The 14145-nt window shown below is 39.6% G+C and overlaps 1 protein-coding gene across 1 annotated transcript; it reads right to left on the bottom strand.

Moving 5' to 3' along the window:
• Nucleotides 1-105: 105 nt before the first annotated feature.
• cxcl13 (chemokine (C-X-C motif) ligand 13) lies at nucleotides 106-6558 on the bottom strand. The gene is made up of 5 exons (XM_084552170.1): nucleotides 6536-6558; nucleotides 2979-3063; nucleotides 2392-2494; nucleotides 1432-1512; nucleotides 106-353 (listed from the first exon to the last, which is right to left on the bottom strand). Exons 1-5 carry the CDS (start codon nucleotides 6536-6538, stop codon nucleotides 281-283), a joined length of 345 nt encoding a protein of 114 aa, XP_084408296.1. The 5' UTR covers nucleotides 6539-6558; the 3' UTR covers nucleotides 106-280.
• Between the last annotated feature and the right edge of the window lie 7587 nt (nucleotides 6559-14145).

Here is a 14145-nt window from a genome sequence, read left to right as displayed (position 1 = left end):
GCATCTGTGATTTATTTCTTTTTAAAAAAAAAAGTCATGCATAAGACAGAAATTACAGCACCAGACGAAATGAAAACAGCATCACAGTCACATTTAATATTTAGAACAACTTTATTTCACAGAGGTACAATTTGCTAGCTTAGAAGAACACGTCAATGATAGTACCATTACTTTAAGAAAATGATCTAAAAAAATTACAAAGATGCATAGTTGTATAAACCGTTGTTCAGCGTCCAAAGGTCGGTTTCCTGCTTGAATATGAACTTTTGCCACAAACTGATCAGATGTCAGATGCGGAAGTAGTCAGAGTGGTTGGAGTGGTTGAGTTGGAGGTGGCCTGAGGTGCCCTTCTCCTGCAATCACAGAAAAACAAAAGGACGTTAGCATCTGGAGGCTGAGAAACTCAGAGAAGCCGATGACAGAAATGCTAGCTCAGTGTTTTTTTTGTGTGGTGATCAGGGATAACGTGACGACCAAGAGGGGAGAAAAAAAAATCTAAGTGCAAACGTTTATTACCATTATTGAAAAAAACGATGGTGAACACAAGACGTGGAGCCTTTTCTGCCACAGCCCCGCCGCCTTTGGACACAACAATATACCGGTAGTGAATTACACATTCTGATTGTTTGTTTTCAGGACACACAGAAGAAGTTTTTTGGTCAAAAATTTAAAAGTTGTTTAGTTCAAATATCTTCTTTAGTTCAAAATCTTGACGACACATCTCCATGACCACCACTAACACTGTAAAGTCAACCATCATCATTTACGATAAATCTCACTAAGACTAAAGATGAAGTGAGAAGTTTACATCCACTTAGATTTCCTGTTAACAAGCTATACTTCAGGTAAGTCTACTTTATGGACACAAAACTACTGTTTAGAGATATATTACTTCACTTATAATTCACTGCATCACAGTTTCAGTGGGTTAAAATTGCACCGTCCCAACTGCGAAGCAGGGAGGTGGCAGCATCATGTGGTGGAAGGGACTGTTCCACTTCAGAGAAAATATGAATTTGTGGATATATTGAAGCGACATCTCAAAACATCAACCTGGAAGCTAAAGCTTGGTCAAAAAAGAGAAAAACATGCCTCCAATGAGTCCAATAGAGATATTGTTTTTGACTGAGGTGGAAGCTTGTGGAAAGTTACCAGCAACATTTGACCCAAGTTAAACAATTTAAGAGCTACTAAATACTAAATACTGTATGCAAACTTTTGACCCACTGGGAATGTGATCTAAGAAGTACAAACTATTTCACGTTCTTAAAATAAAGCAGCGATCCAGACTGACCTAAGACAGGTGATGTTTACTGGTATTTCACATTTAAGAGACTTCTTCAGAGAGATACTGGACACTTAAATAATGTTAAAAGTTTCATTTAATGCTCAGTGCAATTGCTGGTAAAAAAAAATATAAGTGTTTCTTACTCCTGCAGGGCTCTGAGGAACCCTGGGAGCCACTCGGCCTTTGGGTTAATGCAGAACTTAGTACCGCTCCATCTGATGACCCTGTGGAAAATTAGAAAGATTATACTTTAAATTTATAAGGATGCACACAAATTTAAGTCGATCTGCTGTTGGTGTTTGGAAAGGAGAGGCTGACTAGACGCAGGTGAAGACACAAAGGAAACGATGCCGATCAAAGTCCAGTGCCAAGAAGCAGGAACAAAAAGTGGATTTTAAGAAGTAGTGCCAGTCATGTGCAGTTTATTGTGTCAATGCGTATTTTTCCATTTTGCACAGTTGTGTGGTTTTGCCATGCTCCTTTCACTTTTGCTCTGAGTGCAGATCGATGCCAACGGGACATTTCAAAGATGCACAATTACCCTGACGTCAGACCAGATCTTACTCAAGTCGGCGCAAAAGCTGCCAGGCGAGCAGCGGCGCAGAGGAGATTAGCTTAGCTTAGCTAGCATAAATAAAAGAAGCAGTGGGGAAACGCTAGCATGGCTCGCTTTGAAAATATATTAGTTAAACATACGATGTGTTAGCTAGTGAAGGATATGCAGAGGCTGCAAACTCAGCTGCTTCCCCCCTGCAGTCTTAATGCTAAGCTAGGCTAATATCTTCCTAGCTCTGACTTGAAAGATTGTGATTGGGGTATTTCTCCAACTTAAGTGTTGTATTTAAGGATCTTTGACGATGAATATGTATAGTTTCAATTTGTGGCAAAAATAAATAAAAACATGCTGCTTATTAATTAATCAAGTAACACAGAACATGTTTGTTCTTCATAACAAAACTCAGTATTTTCTGTTGCTACTTTTACTTCTAGCAAAGGATCCCAATATTACTCCAACAATATCTGGATCAAAGTCTTAGAGACGCACATTATCCTGATACCAAATTAAAAGTGATGGACGTTTTGAATCAATCTTGACTACTCACAGAATTTCAGGATTGCGGCAGTGTCCCGACACGGGAGTCACCTCGATTCTCTTGACGATCCTGGGAGGAATACGATTGTTGACCGTGCTTCGGCAGCGACACCCTGCGAGAAAATCAAACAGAAAAAGAAATGTAGGTGTGATTCTTAGTCTGCGGCTTTTCACGACAGTCTGATTATAGTGAAAAGTGACAAGTTTTGACCTCGAGAGCACAGAGTTTGTTCTATGTCACAAAAAATACCTAACATGGGCTACGAGTATGGAGTTTTAGTTAAATAAACAAATTCAGTCAGTGGGGAAAGGCTGCAAAATGCAGATTTCAGAGATTTCTTTGGTCACACTGTTTCAGCGTTAGACATCAACTGTTCTAATATTAGTTTAATAGTTTTTTACTTTAATAATAAACATTTTGAACCATTTTAAATTAACAGTTTAGCAAAGAAGAATAAAAAAAAGATAATGGAAATAAGGGATTAAAAAATTGGAACAATTGTTCAGAAAATGATAAATATGACAACTGAACACTGAAAAATATTTTAAAAATGATGTGCTGTATTCCCATGAAAAGAAACAAAAGCTTGTTCGTACCATGCAAGGTGGTGATACAGCAGCAGAGAGTCACGGCGACCAGCAGAATCAGCAGCTTGTTCATCTTCCTGGCGGTTGTTTTGATCTTTCAGCAACAATGAGGATGTGAGAGAGTTTTGTGAGAGTGAATGGAGTAGAGTCCGTGTTTATAAAGCTGCAAATGAGGAAGTGTTGTGTCATCCTGAAGTCTTGGGGTGGTTTCTAAAAGTCTAATTTTGGGCTTTCCTTCAACGGGTTGAGTTTTGCTGATCAATCAACCAAAGCTGCGTAATTACTGCAAATACATGTACTTTTTTTGTCTCACTAATGTCTCACTGTCCAGCACTGATCTGTATGCTAAAAATAACGCTGATGACGAAGGAAACTGGAATATTTAGGTTTTTAACTTTGAATGATAAACTAGCTTCACTAGATGACAAAATTACACAGTATCACGTCCAAAGTTGAGGAAAGGTGCAGGAGTTACAACTATTTTTATACAAACTCAGCACATTTTCATTGGCAGCAATGCTGGATGATCTCAAAACATCCAGATGTGAAGAAAACTTTACAAGAGATAGGCAAATCAATAAAAAGGGAAACTTCACAAGGGCTACTTCCCCCCTGACCTGTCTAGACATGGACTCCTCTAGACCTCTGAAAGTGTGGAGCTGTGGTATCCGACACCAAGACATTAGCAGCAGATCCTCTAAGTCCTGCTTTAAGTTGAGAGGTGGAGGCATCCATGGATCCATTTTATCCATCTGGTTTGAATCTGGAGGACAAGTCAGTACCTTGAACTCCAACCATTCCTGAACCAGGAAGAGTCCGTCAGGGAATCCTGTCTCCATCAAAGGGTGGACATGGTCTCTGCAGCGATGCTTGGGTAGGAGCAACAAGTCAAAGGAACATCCAGCAGAACATGTTCCATCAGAACCAGAACCACCATCCTCTGTGGTGCAGTTTTCATCAGAGGTCAGCATGGATATCCTGATCTGGTCTGAGATCCGCTGAGGGTTCTGACTCCTTCAGAACCAGAACCACACGGGTCAGAATCAATGGCAGTTTGTCCATGACCATGACCATGACCATAGTTCTTCTCCTTCCTTGGACCATTATTGATCATCATGCTGACCACTGTAGACCAGGAACCCCACCAGAGCTGCAATTCTGATGATGTTCTGACCCAGGTTGTGTAGGCGTCACAGTTTGGTCCTTTCAAATCCTTCTTATTCTACTCACTTTTTACTGCTTCTAACATCAATTTTATAGACAAGATGTTTAACTTGCTGCCTGATATATCCACTAGCAGGAGCCATGAGAACCAGATAATTAGTATTATTCACCCTTCAGTGGTCACTGATGAGTTTATGTGGACTTAACTACTAGTTTTTGCTAGCATGACCTCACTGGGAGGTCAGGCGTGTTTATAGGCAAAGTGTCCTCTAGGTGGAGTTGATGTCTAGACCAGACTTTCTGTTTCGAGGTAAAATAACCGTCACTCTCTTAACTTGTCTGTGGCATCCAGTTATTTAAATCATGCTGTTTATTCTGGTAAGACAGTTTATGCATGGCTTTTATTAGCAGAAGTAGAGTGAGTTAATAATCACTTCTGCACAGCCAAGACTTTTATTGCAGCATTTGAAGCTTTGAAAAGAAAAACTAGAGCAGATGCAAAATAAAGTCATGTTGAGTAAAGATATGGCAGGCGAGACCGAAGCAGACTCATGAAAACCTGGTCCAGAACTGGGTTCAACCCGACCAGAATCAGGAACAGAGAAAAAAGAACAGTAGTCGAGCTGCTGGAGAGTACCCAGAACCTAATTTGAGCAGGTTGCTTAACTTCTGCATTTGTCTCGGAGGTCCCTGGCTGATAACCACATCCTTTTCTGGTAAGGAATCAACTGGGGGAATTGTATGCCCACCCCCCTGCCCTCCAAAATTAGACTGTATTTCTCGTATATGAAAATGAGATGAATATTATAAGATTAGATTTAGATAAGATGAGTCATGTACAGTAAACACTGAAGCCTGCTGGGTTCAGGGTGGCGGTGACCCCCGAACCATCAAGCTGCGTCAACATGATTAGATTTTGCATGTTTTTAATTATTAACGCTCCAGACTGTAAACTGATACAGGGCTCTGGAGGCCAACGTTACAGCTCTTAGTTTCACTGCAACTGAATAAAATTGTTGAACGGGCAAGAAATCAAGGTCAATATAAAAATCTACATAACCTTTTGTACCATATCTAGAAACACTCTCATATTCAGCATTTCCATTTCCCATTTCTTCTCGGCAAGAAATTAACTCTAATTATTAAGAAAGTAGAGAGCTAACTCAATCGGATGCAGCTTTTTCAAGTTCCTGTTTCTTCAAAGAAATGAAATGAAGAAATAAGGGACTGACACAGTTTTGCATCACACAGTTTCTGGCCTATGTATCACTTTTAAAAGGCACCTGGGGGTTCAGCAAGACCGAGCCCCCAGTTGCCTTTTAAAAGTGATACATAGACCAGAAACTGTGTGATGCAAAACTGTGTCACTCCCTTATTTCTTCATTTCATTTCTTTGAAGAAACAGGAACTTGAAGAAGCTGCATCCAATTGAGTTAGCTGTCTACTTTCTTAATGGGTTCAGGATACTTCGGCATGTGGCACATACTGGGGATCAAACCGCTCACCCTTTGGTTTGTGGACAACCAGCTCTACCTACTTAGCCACAGCCGCCCAGATTAGATTTGGGTCAAACAGGAGCACTGATGCGTTAGCCAACTGCTAGCGACAGAGAATGACCCACCTCGACCCCAGTTTGTGCTCTACCCACATGCCTATTTTTGGATTATGCGAGAGAGGTGGCGCCAAGCACAGCCAATATGGTGGCCGCCATGTTTGAGCTTCAATCTCGACCTTCAGACTTCAATGCATTACATCAAGCAGGGTTCGTCCATCTGTTTTTATACAGTTCATAGTTCTGACTCCTTTAGATGATAACAGTATTGTGCTGTGCTGACACATTCATTAAATCCAGACATGAGGTCAAACCACTCTGAAGTTGAGTTTGAAAGTTACCATTTTGGAACACAACATCAGTGATGGACCCCAGAATCATAAGGCATTTCGGCCATTATCACTAGACACCCCCACCCAAGGGAGGCCCTGCCGAGATTGATCTAGTCTCATAGTCCGTTTCATAGCCAACTGAAGCAAGATTGAGGGTTAAAGTTAACTGGTAGCCAAGACTGCTGTTTGCTGCTTTTTCAATGCCTGATTTTTGTTAAAATAAAGCTTTGAGCGGTTTTCTGGCTTTAGTCAGTTAACTCAGCTTCGGCAGTTTTAAAGTTATCAGTGAGTTTACGTTGGTCCAAGGAGGGCAAGCTGCAGTTCTGGAAGTTAAGTCCAGCAAAGGCCAGTCAGGCCATTTAAAAAGAGAAAGCTTAAATTTCAAATTTCTACTCGCTTGTTTCAATAAGTATGCAACATCAAGGAGATCAGTTGATTCAATTTAAAGTTTCACAGACAGTAGTGAAGATATTTTATTCTTTGGACAGGTCAACAGGAGAAGAGAGAAATTGACTCACCATCTGACCGACATAAACTGGTTGGTAACACCGCAAGGTAGCCCCAGTCCAGCCAATCAGAGCTGAAGTCTGGCTCCCCCAAAATATCAGGACAATCCTGTGCTTCATACACCGCAGAGCCCCAGGAAAAGGTAAAACACCATGGTGGCAGCGATGAAGAGAGAGGGTCACTGCAGGAGAGGCCCACTTCAGTCATGGTTGGAACTTTATGTTGGACTTCCTTAAGTTTACGCTAAAATTCTGGAAACAGCATGATGAGACAAGGCTGACAATATATAACACTTTGATGTTTAGTCAATCTACACGGCCACAAAAGGCAGAATCTTCAGTTTCCCAGAAGTCAACAGACCAGGAAGTGAAGGGTGCAGTCAACACTCAAGATGATCCTTTAGGAAAAAATAAATAAATTTAAAGGACTGCTAGCGAAAAAAACAAAAAAGTCCACTGGGGGGTTCAGGGGCAGGCTTTCGCACGGCTGAATAACCTGACTTCTGAAGGTGCCAAAGAGCTGCTAGTTTGCTCTATTCCTACTAAATCAGGGTCCGGCTTTCCAACAGTGCCACACTGAAGGTCGGATCCAAAGTCAGCGCCAGGATAAAAGGACCAGGGATGATTAGGTTTTCTGCGAGAGTGGTTAGGGTTAGGGCAAGAGGTGTCAGGAATAAGAAATGTCAGATGTGGTTGCAACTCAACCACCAACCTGCCCGGCAGTTTCTCCCTCTCCTCTCAAATGAACCCTTAAATGGGCAAGCACATGTAAAAAATCTGGAAAAATAATTAATTGCTGTTTTCTAATGTATCTAGGCTAAAATAACACAATTTCATGATTTTTTTTTTTTCAAAATATGACCTTTATTTTCCATTTTACAGTTTGTATCTCCCAGGATACATTGCCCGTTTAGGGTATAAATTTACCATTTTCCAATTATTCAAATATTTAATTTGTAAACTTTTTGTAAACATATTATAAGCAATTCATACTCTCTTTCATGTCTTGCATGCAAAGTTTCAAAAAAGTGGGGGAAAAAGTGAACACAAGTCTTTTACTGTGGTTTGCTCCCTCTTCTGCCTCATCACTTGAGCTATCACTGAGCTGGTCACTGCTGCTGCTGTCCTGATTCTGGCCCTCTGTATATAATTCATCTACCTCATCTTCTTCACTGGTTCCTTCATCTGAATCAGATGAACCATCAGGTGGCAACACAACAGATGCCACCTCTCTCTTTCTTGTACCATAGAAAGTACTGGTAGAAAATCCCTGAAGACATATGTACACTGGTGAATTAATCAGTAATACACATTCAAGAGTAAAATGAAGTGTAATCAATATTTAACACATTTATATTATTGATTATCTGTAGAGTATAGGCTTCAAAACATAAGTATATCTGAGAGTGATTATGCCTGTTTTTATGCCCCTATCTGGACAACGTATCCCCCAGGATACAGACATTCAATGCCTGTTTATCAAAGATGTGTAAATATAATTCATTATTTTTCAACAAGAATACATAAAATTATGCTTAAAGAACAATATTTTCAAAAACAAATCCCCCCCAAAACATAATTACAAGAAAAATAACAACTCTTACCTCATGGTCAGTGTCTCTGTCCACGTAGGCTGCCATTTTGGAGTTTGACATGAATGTACCAGTTTAGTTTTGAATGCTGCCATGAAGTCACATGACTTGGGTACTTGACCCATCCCCCCTTAAAACTTTCTCATGATATTAAGTGCAGATACTTGATGCCCCTCCCCCCTACAGCCTGCCAAATGTCTGTATCCCCCAGGATAGAGAAACCAAGGGCAAAATTTGTAAGAGAGTATGAGGAGATGAAGTGGGACCAAATTTTAGTCTAAAAGGACCCTGGTAGGGTTAGGGTTAGGTTTAAATGTCTTTTATGTTGAGCCCACCAATGAAAATCAGGAAATAAATTCCAGTAACGAAGAGGCCACAGTTTGCTCAGTAATACCTAGAAACTGTGTAGGTCAAAGCATAGAAAGTGTGAAATCTTGAAAGTAATGCTGCACAGTTAACTCAGCAAGAATGACAACTGACACAGATTCACTTTTTTTTAAAAAAAAAAAGAAAGAAAAAGGAAATGCACACATTCATAACAGAAGAGAGTGAGGGGGAACATCACGTGGAAGAGGGAAGTATCCCAATATTTGTAAATGATGACTCAAAGCATCAGATCCTCCGAAAGATGAAGATAAAGTTAAGTGAACTTAACTTTCAGAAAGATGTCAGAAACTCATTCAACTGGATCAACCCTTAGAAAGACGGCTTCAATTAATCAGCAGAAAGTTGTTGACTGAGCATCAGATGATGGAGGCTGAAGGTTTCTAAGGAGGTCAGTGCATGAAGCTTTAGAAAGATCCATTGGATCCAAAGCTCCAGCAGAAGCTCAGAACACATCAGGTGCTATCATGGACTTTCCTCCACAGTTGCCTGAACATTGTTGGAGACTTGAGGAAAACATTTCTGACCTTAAGAGACCTGACCTTTTGAGATAATATTAGCTAATCAGCATCTATGCAGCTCTAGTGTTACTGCAACACTTATCCTGCTAGATAAGCCTTTAATCTTTGTGAAACATGCTGACTAACTTGTATTTAAGACAAACTTGACAAAAATACACAATACACTGTTTCATTTCTCCTGAATTTCAAGATAAGACGATACTGTTTTCTTTGAGGTCTGAGTCTTGCATCAGAAGCAAAAGCAGTGCAAAAGCATCCTGCAGAGAAAAGAAAAGCAAGAAAATGACTGCAAACACTTCCTCATTGGCAGGCATTACCAGCCTCACCGCATAAACCAACTTTCCATTCTATTATTGGCATTTTTAGCTGACTATACAACCCTTGAAGTGAAACCCATCTGTCTACCAATGAAGGAAACCACAGTGTTTAAATTTCCCGACAGAAAAGGTCAGTAAATAGTGACCCTAAAAAAATGTTTTCTTTTTTTTCTAAAATAAAAAAACATCTCAATCCACATATTTGAGGGAAATACAAATTCCAACAGTTTATTTTTGAGTTTTCTCATTAATAAACTTAAATTAGTGACAAAATAATTTAAGTGTGTCATTTTTGGAACAAATTTAACACCGTTTCTTAAATAAAAATATTAAGAGTCGTGGGACCTTCCTAAACCACTGTCCCCGTATGCCTGTGCAGAATCACATACTTGGGTCAGGTTATGTGATTCATTATAATGTTATAATATTTAAAGTCCAGCTGGATGTAGTGACAAAAAAATGATATAAATGTCAGTAAATTCATGACAGTGCTATGGCCACCAATGAAAATCAAGAAATTAATTCCAGTAATGAAGAGGCCACAGTTTGCTCAGTAATACCTAATAACTGTGCATGTCAAAGCACAGAGTGTGAAATCCTGAAAGTAATGTTGCACAGTTAAGTCAGCAAAAATGACAACTGTCACAGACTAACATTTTTTAAAAAAAAAGAAAAACGAAAAAGGAAATGTACACATTCATAACAGAAGAGAGTGAGGGGGAACATCACGTGTAGGAGGGAAGTATCTCAATATTTGTGATGACTTAAAGCATCAGATCCTCTAAAGGACGAAGAGAAAGTTAAGTGAACTTAAAGAAGTGAAAGATTTCAGAGGCTCGTTCAACTGGACCAACCCTTACAAACACGGCTTAAAGTTACCAGTAGAAAGTTGTTGATTCAGCATCAGAGGACGGAGGCTGAAGGTTTCTAAGAAACAAAACCGATCAATAAAGACTTCAATTAGCAGACGTCCTGTCAAAAGAAGGCTGTCTAGTAGAGTCTCAGAGGACGAGTAGCGTCTCCAAAGACGGGGCAACATTTCATGATTCTGATTAATGAGTCCAAACACACCTCAGCCAAGAAGAAGAAGAGAAGAAGAAGAAGTGATATCATGGACTTTCCTGCACAGTTGCCTGAACATTGTTGGAGACTTGAGAAAGGAAAATATTTCTGAAATAATATTAGCTAATCAGCATCCATGCAGCTCTAGTGTTGCTGCAATCAAAGCAAAAGCAAGGCAAATAAAAAGAAAAAAATGCTCTGACATGTTCATGCACATTTTCCAAAATTCATCTTTATCTTTTTTTTTTTGACCCTGCAATGAAAAAGACAAAATTTAAATGCTTCAAGATAAGCCTATCTTTGTGAAACATGCCGACTAACTCGTATTCAAGACAAACGTGACAAAAATACGCAATACACTTTGTTTCGTTTCTCCTGAATTTCAAGAAAAGACAATACTGTCTTCTTCTTCTGAGGGCTGAGTCTTGTATCAGAAGCAAAAGCAGCAAAAAATCAAGAAGAAGGAGAAGGACTGCTGGCTCTCAAGGACTTTCCTCCACAGTTGCTTGAACATTGTTGGAGACTTGAGAAAGGAAATTAGCGTCCATGCACCTGTAGTGCTGCTGCAATCAAAGCACATGGAAATGTTCATGCACATTTTCCAAGATTCAGCTTTATATTTGATGCATTTTTTTTTTTGACTGTGCAAAATTTAAATGCTTGCTAGATAAGCCTGTCTTGCCTAAACATGCTGACTTAACTTGACAAAAATAGGCAATACACTTTGTTTCGTTTCTCCTGAATTTCAAGATAAGACGATACTGTCTTCTTCTTCTGAAGCCTGAGTCTTGCATCAGAAGCAAAAGTAGGACAAAAGCATCCTGCAGTGAGAAAAAAAAAAAAAAAAAGAAGAAAGAAAAAGAAAACCTCACCGCATAAACTAACTTTGCATTCTATTGTTGGCATTTTTTTAGGACTTTTTTTGGACTATACAACCCTTGAAATGAAACCCAGAGAAATACAAATTCCAACAGTCTAGTTTTGAGCTTTAAACTTATATTAATGACAAAATAATTTAAGGGTGTCATTTTTGGAACAAATTTAACACAGTTTCTTAAAAAATATTAAGAGTCCTCGGACCTCCTTAAACCACTGTCCCTGTATGCCTGTGCAGAATCACATACATGGGTCCAGGTCAGGTTATGTGATTTCTTATAATGTTATAATATTTAAAGTCCAGCTGGATGTAGTGACAAAAAAAATAAATAAAAATATGTCAGTAAATTCATGACAGTGCTATGCTAAATGCTTTTAAGCCAGTGTCCCCGTATGCCTGTGTAGAATCACATACTTGGGTCCAGTTCAGGTTATGTGATTTACTATGGTTTTATAAAATAAAGCAAGTTTTAGAAAAAAATAAAATAAAAAAACATGATATAAATGTAGATTCATGATGGTGCTATGCTAAATGCTAACACCATCGTGCTAACTTGCAAACAATTACTAAAACATATTAAATACACTTGTACTGGTAGGATACAAGGAGGTTTATTGTCACCACAGTCACATATATATCCACATGTATATCCTTCAGCACAATGTAGTTAATATGTACAAGTAATAGGTACACTAGTGAATGCGTTCTAATAAAACAGTCCTGCTGTAAGTCTTCTCTTCATGAAGGCTCTGGTATTCGGAACTAGTTTCCAAAAACCAAAGAGAGCTGTTGATTCAGGTGTGTTTTCATTATACGTCCCTCTGCAAAACCACTGGCCTCGATGAGTCGACCACAACCTAAGGAGGTGTGGATTAAAGAGCACCATGCCTCACCTGTCGCACTATTGTTTTTGTGTTGTTTTTTTATTTTTCTAATTTAATAAACCCTTCATTAATATAAATCTGTCGTCACATCTTGACTATATGTTGTGGCCCATGAGACGCTTTTTCAAATCTTCATAAAAGTTGTGTTTTTTATATCTCAGTATGTGCTTTCTAAATCTCATTACACTGCTGTTTAACCTAAGTTAGAGGAAGAGAATTTTTATTTTGGTTTTTATTTAGGAGAGGATGAGGTTTCTAAAGTGTTTAGATGAATTGAAGTTTTTGCAGAATCTTCAAGAGTAGTATGTGCTCTTTTTAGAGTTTGTGGAAGTTGACGGAGGGTTGATTTTTCTCCCTCCTCAGTTTGCTTCTCGGTTCGAGGAAACTCAACCACTGTAACTGCCAGTTTCTGATAATTGGCACTGTTCACAAGTGGGACGCTTGACTAATCAGAAACTGTGAACTATTTTCCATATTTTACTGCCCCACACACTAAAGCTGTCAAAATCGAGGCGATGAAAACGTGTCGACGTCTTCCTCATTCTCAGGTGTCAACCACAAGCTTCGCATCAATGCACAGTGAGAGTGTTAGTTCCAGTTCTACTGTAAGAGGCCCAGGTTTCAAGTTGCGCATCAGGACCGTCCAACAACGCGACGAGACCTCTGCAACCATCTGTATGTTTCTGTTAAAATGGAAAACAAAATAAAACCTCCCACATGTATGTGCTAAAGAACCTATTCAGCAATTTGCGCCTTTTAATGTCATGACAGTTTTGGTTTCGGTGCTTATCATCATCACGTTCTGCAGCATCAGCAATAGTTTTATGATAATATAATATAATATACAGAAGAATAGACTTTCATCCCTCAATCCAAACGAATGAGGCAGTTTGGGTCAAAGGTCACAAACTATAAACCAGCGACTGGTGTCCATGTTGACCAATGATGACACAAAGCTCTATGATTTCAGACCACAGACTGTATATAAATATGTACAATACGTCTCCACTTCCTGTCATTTGTCAAACTGAAGCTATTTTCCCAGGGATACGGGCGGCGCCATCTTGCGAGTTTGGAGCCAGAGTCTGATCAGTACGGTCTAAGGGTGGAGCCACGTGGAGCCGCAATTATTTTTTAATTAATTTTTTACAACTGTCCAATGGGACGTTGTATGGAGTGGTTGGCATGGCAACTAGTAACCGCCATTACGTCACATCCCGTTTCTTTAGCGTCAAAAAACTAAACTGACACTTGAACATTCATCAACATTACATTAACTATCTAAAATAACAGAAACAATCCTTGAAAAAAATTATTTGACGTGTATTTTAGTGTTTTAGTTTGACCTATGTCCCGCCCACTAACATGGAGGGGGTGGAGCTTATGACCTATACTGCAGCCAGCCACCAGGGGGAGCTCTACTTGGTTTGGCTTCACTTTAGAGGAGCAGCTGCACTGTCCATCTTTATACTGTCTATGTTTCAGGCGCGTTACTTGTTTTAATGGCGATTTGGGGACTATCTCCACTGATCAGCCATAACATTATGACCGTTATGACAGGTGAATAACGCTGATCAGTGGATGTATATGAGGCAGCAAGTTGAACATTTTATCTTCAAAGTTTGTGTTAGAAGCAGGAATAATGGTCCAGCAGAAGGATTTGAAAGGAGTAAAACTGTGACGTCTGGACAGAAAGAAGAAGAAGAGGAGGAGGATCAAGAAGAGATAGAGGAGGAGGAAGAGGAAGAAGAAGATGAGGAGGAAGAAGAGGAGGTAAAGGAGGAGGTAGAGCAGGACGTGGAAGAGGATTAAGAGGAGGAGGAGATAGAGGAAGAAGAGGAGGGGGACGAGAAGGAGGAGGAGGAGGGGAGGGGAGAAGGGAGAGGAAGAAAAGGAAGTATAAGAGGAAGAGGAGGTCGAGGAGGAAGAGGAAAATAAGGAGGAAGAAGAGGTAGAGGAGGAAGAGAAACAAGAGGAAGAAGAAG

This window comes from Chelon labrosus (assembly GCF_963514085.1).
Source record: "Chelon labrosus genome assembly, chromosome: 9".
NCBI lineage: Eukaryota > Metazoa > Chordata > Actinopteri > Mugiliformes > Mugilidae > Chelon > Chelon labrosus.
The sequence above is the reverse complement of the archived record's forward strand: the minus strand, read 5'-3'. Positions and strand labels throughout refer to the sequence as shown.